Below are 20,545 nucleotides of genomic sequence, written 5' to 3' on the forward strand. Positions count from 1 at the left end.
AATATTTAAGAGTAAAACATTACCAAATAATCAAGTGACACAATGGTTATAGCAAGGGTCAGAAAGACTTGCATTCAAATTCAGCTTCAAATATTTAGTAAGTGAGCCTCAGTAAGTTACCTGACCTACCTCAGTTTTCTCAGTTGCAAAATGAGGAAGATAATAGCACCTACTTTTCAGGGTTGTTGTGAAGATAAAATAAGATAATATTGCTAAAGTCTTTTCAGAACTTAAAGCATTATATAAACACTATTATTATTACATAATGAGATTGATTACTCAAGTTAATCTCTGCTTATATTTTGTGCCAATTAATGCATATACACATTTGAATATTTTTTTGGGTATTATTTTGGTAGAGTATAAGAAATTTACAAATTAGTGAGACAAATCATACTCTCATCAATTTGTCCCAACAAGTTTCTATGTAATATGGGACAGATCATTTTTGATATCTTCTTTCTGAATTGTTATTAGGTTACAATATGATAGAGTTTTGCTACTTCTCTATTATGTATAGTACTGTAAAGTTCACTTACTTAAAAACAGTTTGAGAACACTGGACTCAATGTTGCCACTCAATATAAAAAGAGATTATTTAACATTTATAAAAATCAAATAAAGTTTTATAGAGATTTTTCAATAAAGCATTACTTTTCCAAACTAGTATTAAAGATATAGCTAAAGGACTTTGGAATTTTTTTAAATGAAAATCTTTACTGCTATGACTAGAACATTGCCCTGAGTTAGATGTTTTCTATGAGGCTAATAATTAATGGATTAATAAGAATAATTAATGGAGCAAAAAAATCTTATTCCATTATCTACTGATTGAATGACGATTGACATTATATTTTATATCAGATTATCAATTCCTTGGGGACAGAGATTACTTTGTAAGACCACTGGAGAGGACTTCAGGACAAAAGTACTTTAGTTTTGATTCTGCCACTAGCTAGTCATTTGACCTTAGGCAAATATCTTCATTTTTCCAGGCCTCAGTTTCCTTATCTGTAAAATTTTGTGGTTGGACTAATTGATCTTCTATCTTCCCAATGTCTCACTAAATATACTATACAAAGATAACACTCAGTCAGTTTCAATGATGATTTAAACATTCAGCTGGAATGATAATGATATGGAAATTTGTTTTTTGAGGCTTAAAACATATAGTTTTGGTCACACTGTACATTACAAATTCATATCACAGAGCCTAATCCTACAGTCTATATATTATCTGTTATTAGTATTGAATAAATGTTACAAAAGAATTACAACTTTTATAATTTTTGATTCTATGGATTTTTCTACCCCAGAAATAGAGGACTAGTTAAAAGCTTCATTCATATACCATTCATATAGTATAACATGCACCAGTGATTATATTTGTACCTGAATTATCTAGCATGGATTAGAGTCTCATGCTATACCACTTCATAGTAATTCTTAGTGGTTAATTGCCTTCAGAATAATTATCTTTTATCTTCCATTAGGAGTTCTCCCACAAAATTATGTTAGCTAAGAATATGGTTTAACTTGCTTCAGTTTTCTGAAATCCACAGATAGTCTTTCTTCTGTCTTCACAGACACCTATCTAATATGTTCCTTACTTAGGAAAGCAAACCCAACCTAATTATTCTCCTTGAAACTCTAAAAACTCCTCTTTCAGAGTAACAAGAAAAATGCAGAAGACTAATTAGCTAGAGAGGAAGGCAAAGTCTTATGGAGAATAAAATTATTTTCTTGGGAGCAGAGGACTATGGGATTTGTCGTATTCTTTTCCATCTCTAGGTTCTGCTGTCCATCTATGCCCCACTATTCTTGCCCCTTCCTCTTCTTCTTCTCCTGATTCATACTCCTCATCCACTGCATGAAATTGTGGCTTTGATATTAATGGCGGTCTTATTCTGCTTATTTGGTCTCCTCTGGTACCACTTCTTTGAGAGCCCAAATTTAAAGATCTCCCTCCTCTACGCAACCTCTCCATTGGAATCAGCTCTGGCTTTTGTCGTCTTTCTTGAAGTGACCCTGTTCGAGCATGTGATTTAAATGTAACAGGAGGGAAGGCTGAATCACTGCTATCATCATCTAAAAGACAAAAACAAATAAACAAATTAAATTTGAACAAAGTAAGGAATAAAGAACAAAGCATTCATCTCAAAATGTCGCCATATCTTGATGGAATACTGAATGGAGAAGTATTCCATTCTTCATTCATTCATAGGCAAATTATTTGTGATCTTCATCTCCTACAACATTCTTTTCAGTTTCCAGTTCCCAAAGGATAACATCTAACAAATTTGCAATATTTAAAATAAAAACCCTAAGTTTTCCAGTCCATTTTCTACTAATCTACTAGTCCCTATGTTAGTCTATTTCTCTAACAGAAATTCTTATTTAACTGGATTAGTAGATGAATGACTGTTCATTACCAGATAAATACTTCTAAAGTATTTTGTTTTATGAAAAGAATACAAATACTAGTGATGTTATAATGTTAGGAAATAATTTATAGCTAATAGAAAAGCATAATATGGCAGTGAAAAGTATTAGTATTCTGATATTTGTTTTTTAAAACTTTCAGTATTTTTTCAGTCAAGTTCAACTCTTGAAGGCCCCTTATTTTGGTTTTCCTAAGGCAAACAGGATCATATAATTAGTGTCGAGACCAGGCTTAAATTCAGTAAAACAACTCTTTCTGACTTCAGATCTGACACTATCCACTACATCGTGATGCTGAAAAGAATCTTAAGCTCCATTCTATAAATTTCACTATCCTTAGCTTATAAAGGCAGATAGGTGGTGCATTGGATAAAAGAGTGAACCTTGAGGCAGGAAGTCCTCAGTTTAAATCTATTCTCAGAGACTTCCCAGATGTTTGACCCTAGGAAAGTCACTTGAGCACTTTTCTACTCACAGTTGATAATAACAGCTACCTGCCAGGGTTTTATAAGGTTAAAATGAGATAATATGTGTAATGTGCTTTGCAAACTTTGTTGTTCTTGTGCTAATGTAATAAATAGGTAGCCTATTTGTGTGCAAAATGGGAGATAATAACCAAGAAGTTATTTAACATAAGTCTTTCTGTTGAAAAATATCATCCACATGTTTTCAGCATACAGCTGAAATTAAAAAAAAAAAAAAAATCCACTTTGTTTTTGCTTGTTTGTTTTATAAGGCAACTGGGATTAAGTGACTTGCCCAGGATCACATAGCTAGTAAGCAGCATTTAGCTTTCAAGATGATAAGTGGAAAGTGAATACTTCATAAAATGAAGTGAGTGACATTTAAAATCTCATTCTATTCATATTGTATTTTTTGAAATACCTAGATATACATTTAATATAACCTGTTTATTTACAAAGTCAGATATATTTTGAAGGAAGTATAATTTAAATGTCCTTTTAGTTGCCATCTTTTTAATATCAATCTTCTACAGGTGTTCTATGTTTGCAAAACATGGAACACTATAGTTTCCAATGAAATGAGAATGAGTATTGAATAGAGAGCATATAGAGAGGTATGTGGTAAGTGAAAGCAAGCTGCCACTTGTGATAAAAGAGGAATTTAGAAGAACAGGTCTAAAAGATGTAATCAGGAATGTGTGAGAGAAAAAGATGAATGATTGTTATGTACCAATGGTGAGAGAAAACAAGAAAGATAGCTTAAGCAATTTCTAATCCAAAAATTCTGCTGAGGATTTTGGATCATTTGAGCTACTCATATTTGAATGAAATTTTATCAGATAGAAACAAGCACACACTTTCCAAAGGTTTAATATTAAACCATGTTGACATGCTTTAAAATTCAATTTCTCATATTCTTTGAAGTTTTAAGATTTTAAACAATAAACAAATAGAAAAGAAATCAAATCACAAAGAAAATATCTATTAAGACTCCAAAATCATTTTATTTTCAACTGTCTCTAAGAATTTGAAAAGATAATTTTCTATCAACTTTGAGCTGGGGGGGGGGGGGGATTGTTCCTTTCTATTAGAAGAATACCTATTAGAATTTGTAGACTTTAAGAAATTTTTAAAAATCAAAAAGAGAAAAACATTTGCTAAAATATGATGGTTGGTAACCTATGAATTATTTTCATAAAAGTGAAATTATTTTTTTTTTAAAATTCAGTAGTTTGGAAATGAGTGAAATTCCAGAGTCTCATGAGATACCCTTTTTTATTCTTTGGAGGAAGAAGAGCAAAGCAGACAAATTACCTGTGAAAACACCAGTTCCTGTTTCTCTGTTTGCTGAATGAGGGTTGCTATATGGGAAGGAGAGGTAGCGGATATTTTTGATACCACTCTATGCAACAAGAGAAAATTAAACAGTGGGTTAGTTGGTAAGGATGGAGTTTTAGAAGGGAAATGAAATTAGATAATATTACACACATAGAGACACACTCATACCCACACTATAATGAGACTCCAATTTAATTTACTGGCTTTTAGTCATTTTGAGTAGTTAAGTTTAATTTTTTATTGAGCACCTATTTCATGTAAGGCCCCATGGTAGGTGCTGAAGAAGGTGCAAATATGAATGAAGCAAGCATTTAGTATGGTTAGGCACTGTGCTGAGCACTTAAATCATACCTCATTTGATCTTCACAACAATTCTGAGAGGTGGATTCTATTACTTTACCTGAGTAAACTGAGACAAAGTAGTTAAGTGACTTGCCTAGGACCACACACACAACTAGTTTGTTTCTGAGGCCAGATTTAAACTCAGGTCTTCCTGATTCCAGGCTTAGAACCCTATATTTGCAATAAAAACCTGGGTTCAAACCCTACCTCCTCCTATTTGCTATCTCTGTGGCACTGGACAAGTGACTTACCTCTCAGGATTTAATCTAGTTTATGATGAATGTTGAAAGACCCTTTATTTAAATGCCAAGAGCTCTGGAACCAAATTCAAAGCTCTCTGGAGCCCCTCTAAATATGTGGTAATAGAATAGGGTCTATACCACATCAAAATTCCATTCTATGGAATGAGAATCTTCACCAGATCAGTTCTTGACCTTCTCTGGGGAATACCTTAAGAAAATTGGTTCAGGTATAATTTCGTTTGAAGAATTCAGATTTACTATGAGAGAAGTAAATCTGATTCTAGTCCATTGTAAATTGGGGTAAATCTAAATCTTTAGGCATCAGGCTCTCATGTTGTATCTACCCAAAGGCAGTCCTCTTAATCTTAAGGCAGGAAAGTCATAGCAAAACCAGTTTTTGCCCAATTTGCTAAGACACATGGATAATAGAGCTTAATCTTCTGCTTTATAGATGACTTTTACCCAGTGTCATACTAAAGGCTTAAATTATTAGTAATTTTAATGAGTATTAAATAATAAATGAAAAGTCATGTAATAATTCATATAGCCCTCAAGTAGAAAAACTTGCTTATGCTTATTATAAGAGATCATTAGAACCATCCTACCCCAGCAAATTGATATGACTTTATAGGATCTTTTAGAAAACTGAATCAATTACAGATCCCAACAGGTTTCCCAGAAGAATCTTGACTTGAAATGTGTTAGCTATTAATATTTCAGTCCTAACATCACACTCAGAAGATCACATCACACTCAGAAATTCTTTGGCAACTTCTGGCCTGGGCCAACATGCTCCTGAGGCTGGGAGGAAGGAAAAGGAAGCTGCCATGACATCCAACACCACATATTTTAAAAGTTTCAGACCAAAAAAATTAAATTAAATTAATGATATGAAGGTAAAAATTAATTTCAAGGGATTTAAGTTTTATAATTTATAGAAATAGGCAAATATGACAGTAGCTCAATAAATATTGACAAATAATTGAATAAATATACAAATGAATTTTTATACTCCCAAGTAAGTAAATGACAACTTGTACCGGCTTTCCCCATGGCAGGCTATTGCCTTTCCTCAGACTCTCTCTGAAAGTATGTTGGCGACGGATTAGAATTTCCTTTGCTTGTTTCTCACTTGTTTCTGTGCTTAAATTATATTTATTGTAGGACAGTGTCTGAAATGAGAATGGGAATGGGATTATAGACACATGCTGCTCATTTTGAAAGCATTTTCAGCATATTTTTCAAATATAAGCAAAATCATAAATTTAACTGAGTTCATTTTTCTTGGACTTCCTTCCCCCCCCTGCCCCTTTTCAACAATCTCACCCAAATGACTGGTGCATATGTTCCCTAAGATCTCACCTAGATTTGCTTTCCATAGGTAGTTACTCATATACTTCAGTTCTATTCTTTCCCCATCAAATCTAACTTATCCTATGTCCTAGTTCTTTAGAAATTTTCTGATAACCAAATACCTAATTTGATAAATAGCTTAGTATCCATATGATCTTAGGTGATAGCAGTTTAAGGCACTCTTTCCAACATAACATCATTGCATTTCCCTTTAAAAGATGCTATCAAAGTCTCAAATTAAAAGAAAACTTGTCACTTAGTCATTTTTAGTCAAGTCTGATTTTTTGTGATTCCACTGTTGACAGAGATATTAAAGTGTCTTGCCATTTCCAGCTCATTTTACAGATGAGTAAACTGAGGAAATAGTGTGTAGTGATTTGCTCAGGATAACACCAATAATAAGAGTCTGAGGCAAACATCAGGCCTAGCTGCCCTAAAAGAAACCTTCTGTTAGGAATTTCTGGCCCTAGAGTTTGCTGAGAGTGACAACTGGGTGGGAGTGGAAAGAAATGCCTTTCAATGTTCCTCTGATCTATATCATACAGCCTTGCCTATTTTTTACTTCCTGTACTGATACACTAGGGACATATTTCTTCTTATTTTCTGACTGCAAAAATTTATAGTACACACTCAGACTTCTGGAATGGACATCATATGATGTCACAGAGACATCAGGCATTTTGACTAAACAAAATATCTACATTTTGGTCAAAACTGGGAATTTTTCATCATAATTCATCTATAATGCCGAAGTCATATTGACCCATAAGCCAAAAGAAACATTTAGGGCATAATTATCTTACAGTCTAAGAGTCTGACATATAGGGCAGTAAGGAAAAAACTTCTTGTTTTTCTGTTTGTTTTGTTTTTAACTAAGACTTTCTCTTTCTCCTTTTTTCTTTTCTCATTCCTTCAAAACTGAAAAGTGCACCTGAAGATTTTATTATGAAAATATTGGCAATGAACTGACTATTCAGATCACATAAATGACTGAACAAATCAATCACTGATTCACATATAAAGGCTCAACTAAAGTGTGAGGTCAGTGGCTCCATCTGGAGGACAAAATACTCCATATTACTATTCAGATCTGCCATATTGCTTACAATAGTAGGGCATCATTCCTGAGTCCCAGAAGGACTTCCTCTATTTTAAACAGAAATAAAAGCAAAAAGAGAAAGAACACTTCTCATCCTCCAGAGGCTAGTTGTATTTCAGTCCATCCTTCCAAATTCCCAATCACATTGAAAACACAGAATAGGACAAACCAAAGGAGAATTTACCACAAACCCTAGACAGAGCAAGTTTGATTATAGCTTCTCCCTGATTCAACAGACTTTGGGAGGAGAATTCAATTGCAAAAAATGATCCATGGAAATGACTCACAGTAGAATGGTTTTCAGTGATTTAAAAAGAACCCTGAACTCACCCCAGACCTGCATAGTATGATTACAAACTCCTAAACTAAAGTAGGCATTCCTAAATGAAGAACTCCTTAGAACTTGGGAATTCCTTTTTCTTTGAAGATAACTGGTCTTGGAAGTATACAGAGAGTAGACTACTCTCTGAACTCTTACCCATTGTTCTGGTTCAAAACTGAACCACCCATCACATATGGAAAAAAATCAAAATTACTATGCTGGAGATGGAGACAATGATTTCTACTGGCATTTATATAATGTTTCAATATTTACAAATATTTTCTCATATTCTCTACAAAATTAGCAGACTATCATCTGATCAGAGAATACTTATCTGCTATTTAAGATTAACTATGAAGTTATTTTTCTAACTATTTTGCTTGGTCCATCTATCTACTTTCAACTATTTTATGTAAACAAAACAAATAGGGACCTAATACAGTGCCTGGCACATTGCACTGAACCTCTTATGTCTGGCACACTGCCTAGCAAATAGCAGATATTTAATTCATTGATTATTGATTGATTTCATAGGTGCAATGAAGCTTTCAATGAGGAATTTTTTTTCTCTTCTAATCTAATTTTTTTCTGTTAATATAGATCAGCATTTTCCCTTCAACTTATAACCTTAGAGGGGTGCTTAAGGAGCTCAGAGCTATAGCTTGCTGGATATCACATAAGGAAAATGTAACTGAGACAGGATTTTAACCTATCCCTTCCTGACTTTGGTCAGCTCTCTAATCACTATACCATGTTGACTTTTACATATTAATTATAGACAGAGTAAAGACTTCTTTGTTATAAGGAATTTACTAAGAAACTCTCTAGGCCAATGCAGACAGGCCCTTTCTCTGAAACTTATAGCCCGAGGGTCACTGAAAACTTGTGACTTGTCCAGAGTCAAACAGCCAGGATATGTTAGGCTGGTGCCTGGAACCATGGACTTCCTGATTCTGAGGTTGTCTGTCTATTCTTAAGTCCATAGCGTAGTAAAAAACATTTATTTCTTCAGTAGGTACCGAGTCCTACATAGGCATACACCCTATAATCAGCTATTTTTTTTTTGTTTTTTTGTATGTGAGAGAGGAGGTAGCAAACATTATTTTCTTTGAAGATAATAGAGCATTTATCCTGATGTAATTGGGAAAACAGAGTTCTAGGCCCAGCTCTGTCATTAAGAAGTTGTGAGATCTTCCTGAAGTTATTCAAATTCTTTTAACTTCAGTTTCTTCATCTTTACAATGACCAGAGACTGTTTCAGATTCTGTCTAAAACTAGGAATTTAGACACAAATAGCCAAATAGCAAATATCTAGCTGGCCTGAAATTAATCTTAAAGAACACAAGGAGAATCAACAATAAGAAAAGTCAAGAATTTCTAAACTAAGCTTTGGTTAGCTTTTGGTTTTGAGAATCTTTTTGTGGGGCTATGGAGATAAGCATGAGGAGGACCTAAAACCTCCATACAGAGGGACTAGGACTCTCAGGTTAGCATAGCCTGGCCCCTAGAGTAAGATACTGATTCTGCTTTTTGTTTTTGTTTTTGTTTTTTTTTTTTTAACATAGAATTCATCCTCCTGGCAAAACAAACAAAGAAAAACTCACCATAAATTTCTAGATATGAGCACTGCCCTTTCCTCTGTAAATCTCTCTTATCTAAGAGAAATGAATTGGTTCAGGTGAGGTTAGATGAAGAGGAAATAATGCAATGATTTAATTGACAAGCCTCAAACCCTTTCAGAAGAACCCAGAGGGACTATTACATACCCTTTGACGAACTTGGTACATGTTATGTGTTAGAATGTCCCGCATGGATTTCACATCCTCAGGGGAAAGTCTTTTGGTTCCTTGAATTCTCTGTGCTCTGTATGTATCAGGGGAGGAAAGGCAAGGCATTATTCTGCTAAGCAAAAACAACAGCTGGAAAAATGTTTCACTGTCTTTCCAAGAATAATATATCCAAAAAAGTCATGTAGGGAAAACCACTGAAATACCCCGTAAATGATACAGTATTAAAACAATGTTGCATTATTACAAACTTAAAGCTGACCACTTAAGAAGGATTTAATTAAATTTCATTTATCTTGATGGCTTGAGGAAATATTGCTGTATCTCCTGAGTTATCTGCTCTCATGACTAATAACATTTGTCTGATGCTGCACACAGAAAAGATAATCTGGAACAAAACTTGAATGAAATGAAATGAAAATTAGTAATGAAAAAGCTAGTGCAACTTAATTGAATGACTATTTATATTAGTTAAAATAACAACAATTAACCTACCTGGAAGCTTTATCAAAGCTATTACTATAACAGGTCATAAATATTATCTGAAACCCAATGCATGCATTGTGAGAAACTGACACAAGATGCCACCAGTAAGAAAGTTTTATATTATGTTTTCTTTGCTTTTTCCCATTTATACCTCAGATTTATAATAGAAAGTTATTATATCTTTCTAATCTTTTCTACATAAAATTTTACTGCCAAATTAATTTTTGATTTGTCCTGCAGTTTTACTGATATAGGTTTTGTTAGAGTGAAAACTTTCACCAATAAATATCATCAACTATTTAGGAGACTTCATGTAGGGTTGGAGACTGCCTTTCGGCTTTTAGAGTTTAAGTGACTTGCCCAATCTTCCTGACTCAAAAGCTAGCTCTTTTTTCCTCCAGACCACTTTATCTACTCACCATTAATTTTACCATTTGAAACATTCATTTCTTATAATCGTATTTTATAAACTATTTGATTTGGGAACAGAATTTTGATTCCTGATTGACATGGAAGATACCAAATTCCACTTTTAGACAAAGAACTCAATGGGAGTCCTACAGAAAGAATAGCTACTGAACACACACACACATTCACGAAAGAGAGTGAGAGAGAGAGACAGAGACAGAGAGACAGACAGAGACGGAGACAGAGAGAGACAGAAAGAAGAGAGAGACAGAGACAGAGAGACAGAGAAAGAGACAGACAGAGAAAGACAGAGACAGAGACAGAAAGAGACAGAGAGGAGAGAGAACAAGAGAGACAGAGACACACATACACAGAGAGAGAGAGAGAGAGAGAGAGAAAGAGAGAGAGAGAGAGAGAGAGAGAGAGAGAATGCTGGTGCCTAACAGATATACAGTGTGGTTTGGGGTGGGGTGGGTGGGGAAGTACATTTTGCTCGGGATCTATTGAAAAAGGTCACACTAGTGAGCAACCATGTAGAACAAAATCAAACAAGAAAAAAAAAAAAATCTGGTAGTATGCATGGCATTGGCCCTATCTTTTCCCATATCATACTATCCCCCAGCTTTAATGAAAAAAATCGCAATGGCACCATGTAATTTGTTCCTAATTTTTGGTATTTTGTCAAAATGAGATGTACTGGGGGAAGGGAAAGTTATTCTATATTGATAATGAATAGATGTACAATCAATTTCAAATAAGTTTTCCCTGAAATTGCATATTGATCTCATTTATATAAAATGATTCAATTACTGGAGTTTAAAAGATAAAATGTTTTAACATTTCAGATTGTTAAACTATACTTTTTCATGTCATTCAATATTTATAAAAAAATATGAAATAAATAAAAAAAATTGTCAATACAGTCCTTACTACTTTTGAGATTCATTCAAAGTACTAAGTAAATGCTTTAAAATACCCAGCACTAATATACACACCAAATGCTTGCCTAAATACTTACTAGCAAAAATCACACTAAGTCACTTTTTCCTTTTTAACCCCCACATACTATGATTTTAAAACTATGATGGAAAAGGCCTGCCAATGTTGGTATTAACAATACATTAAAAAGCCAAATCCACCAATCATTAATTATTTGAGTTAAAAAGAGTTTCTTAATTCCTTCAGCTTCCTATTAGAAAAGGGCAATGAAAATACCTATTCTGTTTATCTTATGGAATTATCAGGATCGAATGAAATAATAGTAACTTAGATTATATCACACTCAGAGATTTGTAAAGCATTTCTACTAATACCATTGGATTCCAGAACACCTAAGAAATTCTTGGAAGAAAAAAAACCACTCCAAACAAAACTTAGGGGAGGAGGCGGGTATGCAAGTTAATATTTGGCATTATAAATCCATTTAGATAGTGGCTTTAGTCCACATGTTTCTTTCCTAACATTGTATAAAGGTTTGTTTGTTCAGAAGTCAGCTGCCTTGATCTCAACAGAGGAATTCCTTTTCGCTAGGCTTCTTAGGAGTTTCTAATAAGATCAAACAGTTGCCATCTAAATACAGAAACTGTCATCATAGGGTAATGTTCTCTTTTTCTATTCATCTAAATTTTGTTTTTTAAGTCCCATAGGCTTGATTTGTTCAGAATAAAAAGTGGGGGGAAAAAGTGGGGAAAAAAAAATCTTTACCTGAGAGATTCTTGTGTTTAACTCTGAATCATTGCCTAGGTGGCAGTAATAGAAATAACTAACTCAACCAGATAAGTCTTTTGAACACAAAGGAAATTTATATTTTGTCTTGAGGAAAGAAACACCAGTAATTGAGAGCTATGCCTTTAAATTGTCAAGCTCCCAAATATTTTTAATCATGTGACAGGCTGATTTTCATTGAGATAAGTGCTACTCACACACCAAAATAAGTTCTGAGGGAGCAATAAGAAAAGCCAAGGAAATCCTCATTTTCTAACTCAAATACTCTTAAAACCTATGATTAAAAGCTATATAACTGTTGGCAGTAATAATTCAGACTAATCCACACACGTTTATACATAAAGAGATGATTTCTTCAACAGCACAGCTTAATTCTTGTTCATGACTATAAAAGATTAACCTTCACTTAAACCTTATTCCTTTATTTCGTGGTTCTTGATTATGGAGTGAGGGTGACTGGATTTTTTAAATTCACAATACAGTAAAGCTCAATTTTTAATGTGTTCTACAAGATGGAAAGACTTTGACAATAGGCTATCATCTAAGCACTATATTGTTTGGAGTGATTCATTATCAAAAGTTTAGCTTTCAGTTCATCTTTAGGTAAAGTGCTATGGTGAATAGATGGATATTCTTAGAATTAGGAAGTCCTGGGTTCAAATGTTGCTTCTGATCCAAATTTGCTGTGGGATTCGGGGCAAAGTCACATAAATCTCAAAGAGCAGTACAATTCTTTAATGAGACTATAAATTGCAGAGTAGGGATACATCTATATTGTTAGTTTCCTTTCTTGTACCAATGAAATCACAGATCCAGACCACAAATAAAAAATAAAAAAAAAAATCCCCAAACTTATAAAACCACCAAAGGTATTAAAAAAATGGATTCACACCATTGAAATGTTAGATTTTTTTCAAAATAATAAAAAAAAACTTATGGGATCATTGACTGGATTTTAAAGCTGGAAAGAATCTTTATTAGTTTTAGCTAATTCAACCTCTCATTTTACAAATGAGTAACCTGAGGCTTTTAAGAGATAAAGACATAAGTGGATATTCAAATCCAGGTCTCCTTTGTACAAATTCAGTCCTAACTCCATTACAAAAAACTTGCAAGAATGGGGATAACATTTTATCTAAAAGAGAGGGATAAGTTATTCTGGATCTCAACTTCATTTCTTTTGATTTTCATTTCTAATTCTACTTTCTAGTGGCTTTCTGAATCTAATGGTAATCTCTTGATTCCATAGACCAGCCTAATTGGACTCCTTTCAATGGCCTGCAATGGGCTTATGCTTGCTCATTTCTGCACATTGGTCCATACTATTCCCCATTCTTGGAATACCTTTACCTTCTATATCCTCCATCTTTAATCACTGAAATCTAAATCATCTTTTGAGATACAGTACAAAGGAAACATCTGAAAATTCTTTTGTGATCTTGTTCTTCTGGACTTATAAGTCAGAAATAATATTTTCTTACCTGGAAATGTAATAGCACTTCATTCCTATTTCCTTTATGTATTTTCCAGGCTCTATGTTACACTCTTAATTACTTATGTATGGTATATCATTATTACTAAATTATCAACTCCAAATAGGAGAAGGGGGGAAATTAATGCTTTATATCTCCTACCAGGTAGGACTTAGAACAACACTGTACAAAGTAGGTACTTTATTATTTATTATTTATATTTCCATTTAATTCAACATTCTTAATAACATCCTTATTAACTTAAGTAATCTTTGAGTCCATAAGCTAATAAGTAAATTAAGCATCTTTGGGAGTTTCATTAACTCCTAGAAGAACTGATGCAGTGATTTATAATTTGGTAGGATAATAGCCCAAAATAAAAGTTAATGTCACTTTCAAATGTTTTTAATTTACTCTTAGTGAGTCACCTATATCAGTAAAACAAACAAACAAACAAAAAAACCCCACAGATTTAAGAAGCCCCATAGGAAAGGAGCTTTCTTTCATGAGGACTTAGAGCAGGCAGGGAAACATTGATTTGCTTCACATTTCCATATTCCTTTTTATCCACATCCCAGTCTTTCCTTATAATACAATGAAAAAAAATGCTGCATTTAGAATCAGAGAGTACCTCTGTAACATTGAATAAATCAGTTAAACTCAGTGAGGGAAAAGAGTCCATTCCTAAATTAATTATCTTGTGGTCTTTAACTTTCTCATACCATATTTCCTTAATAATTTATACTCACTAGAAATACAGCACATGGTCCCAAACCTCCCCATATAATCATACAAAATTTACCTTAAATACAATTCTAAATGTACTCAGAACATACAATTTTCCATATACAATCCAGAAAGCATTATATCCTTCCCACTTCCTCATTATTTTACTCTTTCAATCCCACAAGGGGACTTCATCTATTCCTTTTCATAATACCTTGGCAAACACAGATTAAATTGGGTCAGTGGGGATACAATAGAAGCAAAGAAGCAATGGGAAGAAACTTTAGGAGCAGTCACTGAGCAGAGCATCAAGCCAAAGACCAGGCTTAAAGAGAAAACATATTGATAGGCAAGGGAAGAAAAATAATTATGTAAAATCTAGGTTGTAATTGTATCGTTCTGTCATGGCTCTTTTATAAAGATTAACATTTTTTTGATTGGTACTTGCGGAAACAAGATAAAAGATGCTATATACAGGTGAATTTCCAAATGGAAAGGCTAATATTAATACAAAGGAAACGCATTCCTCATGCTTCCACCTAATGACTCAAGACAGAGTATGGCACAATGCATAACTACTGGCTTTTGAATCAAAAAAATCTAGATTCAACTCCTGCTTCAAACACCTATTAACTGTGTAACCCCTCCAGGCATGTTAGATAACCTTTCTGTGTTTGTTTTCTCATTTCAGATTTTTGTCTATGAAGTTCCTTCTAGCTCCAAAGTTATAAAATTTTAATTATTATTAATAAATTATTATATTTTATTGAAATTAAGTGATATAGTTGTCATTGAATTCTGGTATGCACTTCCTAGATTGAGAAATGGGATTTACTTACTGGAGTGGTATCATAAAGCCTGTGGAACTTAGAATCCCAGTCTCTACCATCTCAATAGCCTGTTTCATTTCCAATTTCTTATATAATGAAACAATGCTCGATTTGGGCTGGTTCTCTCGGATCAAAACTTTCCGTAAGTATTTGTGATCAAACTTCTTAAACCTGAAAATGAAAAACAATTGTTCAGAAACTAGTAATATATATGGGAAGGAGAAGGGAAGAAGGAAGGGGAGAGAGAGAGAGAGAGAGAGAGAGAAAGAGAGAGAGAGAGAGAGAGAGAGAGAGAGAGAGAGAGAGAGAGAGAGAGAGAGAGAGAGAGAGAGAGAGATCATCAGCATCACTTATCCCTACTTTTTATAATACTAGGGGAAAAAGCCTGGAATCAGAGCTATCTTAGCCTTTTAACAAGTCACTCCCCATCCCCCCAAATGGTGCATTTTTGAATGAAGAAAAGAAAGAAGGAAATGACGGCCCACTGGCCTGTAGATATTGGAAATCAACTAGACAAAGGGAAGGATAAGCTGCAATCAGGGCAAAAAGTGGGAGTGAGCAGGGAATAGGGGAGACACAGCGTAGCTTAGCTCTAATTGTGAGAAAAGAACTGATGGTGGGTTGAAGCTTTTGAACAAATGTTCTATTCTAATAGTGCATAACAGCAGCAGCTGCACTTACAGTAATACTGGCCTATTCAGCTAGACACCAATAAGTTTAAATGGCTCAGTTGTTACAGTAGTTTTGCCCTATTATGTTGCAGATGATTTTGAATCCTGCCAATTAAGAAAAAAACAAAACAAAACAAAAATTCCAAAAAACATATGTCCTAACAGTATGAATGACAGAGAGACTGAATAGACTGCACATTGATTTGGTACTGATTGTTTTACTGCACCCTATGCCCATTATAGACTGAATCTCACATCAAGCATGTGGTCCAGTTTACACTTTGTTTTGTTTTAAATGGTAGTTGTCAATCCTTCTGATAATTTACTATTCAAAGGGCAGCTTATATGCCTCCTTTCTTTTCCAGAAGAGGGCCCAAATTTATGTGATAATATGGTTACATAATTAAAATTAGAAGAAACCTCATACCATCTGCTATCTCCTACCACTACCATTTTACCATTTATTATTTTACTGAGACCAAGGGAGATTGAATGATTAGTCAAATTCATCATATAGATAGTCAGAAACAGGATTTCAACTTAGACCCTTGGATTCCAGAACCAGTCTTTTTTGAAGACTTCTAATACATATATACCTTTTACCTCCTGAGGCAGCTCATTCCATCTCTGAATAGTTACAATCATTAAGAAGTTTTTCTTGATATCAAGCTTACATTTCCTATTTTGCAATTTCTACCCACTGCTACTAGGTCCATTATCTGGGACCAAATAGAACCAGATTAATCACCTTAAGTCAGTGATCTACATCCAGATCATTACCCATCCAAAACTTATAGTTTACCATGCTTGTGTCACCATTACACCATAGTTATTCATAGCTAAAGTTGTAGTTTCCCTTTTGGCATCCTAGGAGGAAAAGTGGTCATAGGAAAGGCTTGAAAAGTTGACAAATTAACTCACTCCATTCACTTGAGCCCACATTTTTCTACAGCCATCACTAAATAAATATTTGTTAACTCCATAACTCTAAATTCTATCATTTCCTCTAAGAAATAGTGTTCTGAAATGAATATATTTTAAAAACAAAATCTGAAAATGGGAAAATGTGGAGAAAAATAAATTTGAAATTATGTACTGCAGAGGTTATCTAATTCATCATTACAGCCAACACAACAAATCTCTTCTACTATCCCTGGCAAATGGATAATTTGCTTCTGGTGCCTTATCTGACAACTGGTTTCATTGTTGGGTCTTTTATCAAAACTTCCTTATTCCTTTTCCCTTAATCTTTTTTTTTTTTTTGGGGGGGGGTGTAGAGAGGGAAGGAGAAGTCTAGATCTGTTATTTTAGTCAGTGAACCTGAACAGCAAAATTCCTTCTATTGTGAAAATTAACAACTACTTTGTAACTTTTCTTCTTAGAGGGTGGCCAGGAACATTGAATTCCAATTCCAAATGCTTATTATTCATCCAATACTTTCTTTGGTTTCCTTCCAGTTATATTAAGTTAAAATCTATTAGAATTAGGAAGAAGAGGGTTTCCAGTTCTTCACTATCAGTTCACCTCACTCAGCCCTAGGATCATTTGCAATTGACTAATAAGAAACAATTAAAAGATTGAATCATGTGACTTTTCTTCAGAGTACAAATGAACTAGAGAGTACTAGAACCAGAATGTATGAGAAATTTTTAAAAATTTCTGCTTCTTTACAATCTTGTAGACTTTATCAAAGACAGATCTTTAAGTCAAATGTGTGCCCTTTAACACCAGTCCTAATAAGTAGACAAACATTCCTGAAAGGCAGATGAAAGGCAGGACTTTGTCCACATCCTATTTCACTCACATGAGAGCATGTGTTCTAACAAGCTCTTAACCTCAAAAGAAAATGTAAGCAGCCAGGAAAAACTAAGTGAGTTGAAGTATGTAATAAGACCCTCTACATACCCTTTACATGATAAGTCCCCTAAATTGACTACCAAAGATCATATTAAGAGCTAGTAATATTGAAGAGATTCTGCGGTCTTGGTTAAAGTCAGTGTAGAAGAGGAAGAGAAAGAAAGAGAAAATAAGAGACAGAAGGAAGAAAAGAGGAATAAAACACTCTATTTTCAGAGAAAAAATAAGGAAATAAGTGAGAAAGTCATTTGTCTTGAACTCACACACAGAGAAAGATATCAGGTTTGTTCTGCTTTAGCCTTCTTTCCTATATGGAAGAAGGAAAATCTGTATGAGCATGACCAATATTCTTCCCACTGTTTTCTGATCTAACTAGAAGCCTATAATACTTATCCTCTTGTCCCAGGACTATCATCTATTTTTTATTTTTAATTTTTTTAGTTTGCTGCTCAGTACAGTACCCACTTTGGGCTAGTGCTGAGAAACTGTACCTTTCAATCAATCAATCTACAAACATTTATTAGCATTGTGCTAATAACTAATACAAAGACAAAAAAAAAAAACATATGCCTTTAAAAAGCTTACATTTTAATAAAGGATAGATCTAGACATATGTGTATATACATACATACATATATATATATATATATATATATATATATTCACACATGTATGTCTATATAAGACATATACAAGTTAAGAGAGAAAGCATGATGTAGTAATTAGAAAATTGCCTTCAAAAGCCCCAAAGGCCTGGCTTTTTGCCAAGTATTAAACATTTAAATTAAATACACCCCCCCCACATATATATATATATTTTTTTCCATACATATATATATATATCTACGTATATATATTGTATATGAGAAGAAAAACCAGTTTGATGGACAAATTGTACTTTGGAGACATTGTACAATAGGAGAAAAAAATCTCTTGTCTTTTAACATAAAGATAACAAGTATAAAGAATATTTGAAGGTATAAAACAATGTAGGTTCAAAATTCATCAAAATCCACTCTGTTGATTAATAGCTTAGTGACTTTGGGAAAATCACTTCATCTCTCTGTATCTTAGGGGTTTTTTTTTGTTTTGTTTTGTTTTTTACTGATAACATGATAGTGTTTAAGGAAATGACTTTCAAGGTCCTTTCCAGCTCTAGATCTATCAGCTAGAAAAAAATATATATATATAGATTGACGTGTGGGTTTTGATATACTTTCCTCTTAATATGACTCATTCAATAATATCTGATTCTGTTCTATTTCAATAGGAATGAATCCCAGAAGTATAGAGGTAAGCTCTCTCACCCCCCCCCCCCAACAAACAAAACAGCTTTAAATCCTATGTCTGATACATATTGGTTGTGTGACCTGGGTTTAAGCATTTTTTTTTTCTAAGACATTAAGTTGCAAAGAAGGTATGAACCTGCATTGGTGAAGGGAGTTTCCTCACTCGGGAGTCCCTTTTCTAATGAAATCACAAGTTTAATCCCTCTCTATAACCAATTTGAATACTAGTAACTTTGGAAAAGATGGAACTAGCAAGCTAAAAGGAACAGGAAAAAGTTTCATTTACAAAAGATAACAGGGATTCCTGGAGTTAGAGGGATAAAGGAAGAGTATTCCAGGCATGAGAGCCAGAATGCAAAGGTCTAAAAAGAGGAGATAGAGTATCATGTGTGAATCATAGAATGAAGGGAAATACAGCTGAACTACAGACTAGAAAAGAATACACCACTAGGTCTAGATTAGTGTGTGAATAATGAATGCAGTAAAAAAAAAAAAAAAAAAAAAAAAAGGTTATTTTATTCAAAATCTTGCTGCTTTTTTCCACTGGGATATCACCTTTGCTACATTTTATATAATTTGAATAGTGTGATCTGGAAAGCCAGGAATAGAACGGTTTGTGAAGAGCTTTAAATGTCAAAGAGAAGAGTTTATACTTGATCCCAAATAATAGAGAGCCAACTGGAATTTATTGAGTTGGGAAGGGGGTCATATATCAGTATTGCATTTTAGAAAAATCATTTTGGCAGTTGTTCATGGGAGAATATGGAAAGACTAGAAAGCTGAAATAAGGAGATCAAATAGAAAACTACTACATAGTTCCAGTAAGAGGCTATGTGGATCTGAATAGAGATGGTGCTTATGTGAATAGAGAGAAGATGGTATGTGCCATAACAATGTGGTGATAAAACCAACAAGATTTGGCCAATGATTATTCAATATGGGATGAATGAGGAGGTCATACCAAGCATGACATGGAAGTTTCAAACTTGAGTGACTTTTCAAACATTTGAAACATCATGTATCTCCAAGTCTTCTCCTGGTGAAGAATTCATGGTCTCTTTTACCATTCCCCATATGATTTTCAGACTTTCTGATTACTTCCCCTGATAGTCTTTATTTTTATGTTTACACTTCTATCTCTTCATTAGATTCTTTGCTTTCCCAGGTGTCATCTACACACAAAATATCCAATTTCCTTACTTGTCTCTCACTTGATAGTGGCTCCACTGTCCACACACATCTTCAATTCCAGCCTTCAAATGGTCCATCAGCTACCAAAATTGAACATAAGGACACAATAGACTATGAGATGTTAATTCTGACAAATACAGAAATAAAGGTCATGCATGGGGAAAATTAAGCAACTGGAAGAGTGGGCCTTTAATATTCTGGAACTCTCATAACATCCACCTATCTTTCTAAGTACTTTACCTTCATAATATCCAACATTGTCTTAGTTTCATAGATTCAAAGACTGTATATTAATTTTTTGATGATGACCAGCATTTCTAACAATAACAAATAAAAGTTATCTGTAAAATACTTTGTATAATAACCCAGTTGAAATCTCATGGAAATAGCTAAGAAGTATCCACTCAGTGAAACCGAACTTATGTAGATCCTAATAGAAAGAACAAAAACTACCATGTTTAGATTTAATGTTTCTTTTTTAGTAAGCAAAGTCAGCTATGT

The 20,545-nt window shown here is 33.8% G+C and overlaps 1 protein-coding gene across 1 annotated transcript in view; it reads right to left on the bottom strand.

Moving 5' to 3' along the window:
• Positions 1 to 1,093: 1,093 nt before the first annotated feature.
• Positions 1,094 to 20,545, bottom strand: part of SLC9A4 (solute carrier family 9 member A4) — an 82,993-nt gene continuing 63,541 nt past the window's right edge. The window contains exons 7-12 of the mRNA XM_074299720.1: positions 20,054 to 20,124; positions 15,046 to 15,207; positions 9,369 to 9,465; positions 5,869 to 6,000; positions 4,221 to 4,308; positions 1,094 to 2,088 (exon numbers count right to left, since the gene is read on the bottom strand). Of these exons, the coding sequence (XP_074155821.1) occupies positions 1,736 to 2,088; positions 4,221 to 4,308; positions 5,869 to 6,000; positions 9,369 to 9,465; positions 15,046 to 15,207; positions 20,054 to 20,124 (903 nt within the window). The 3' untranslated portion in view covers positions 1,094 to 1,735. The remainder of the gene's footprint in view (positions 2,089 to 4,220; positions 4,309 to 5,868; positions 6,001 to 9,368; positions 9,466 to 15,045; positions 15,208 to 20,053; positions 20,125 to 20,545) is intronic.

Source organism: Sminthopsis crassicaudata, chromosome 3, assembly GCF_048593235.1.
Source record: "Sminthopsis crassicaudata isolate SCR6 chromosome 3, ASM4859323v1, whole genome shotgun sequence".
In the NCBI taxonomy this organism is placed as follows: domain Eukaryota; kingdom Metazoa; phylum Chordata; class Mammalia; order Dasyuromorphia; family Dasyuridae; genus Sminthopsis; species Sminthopsis crassicaudata.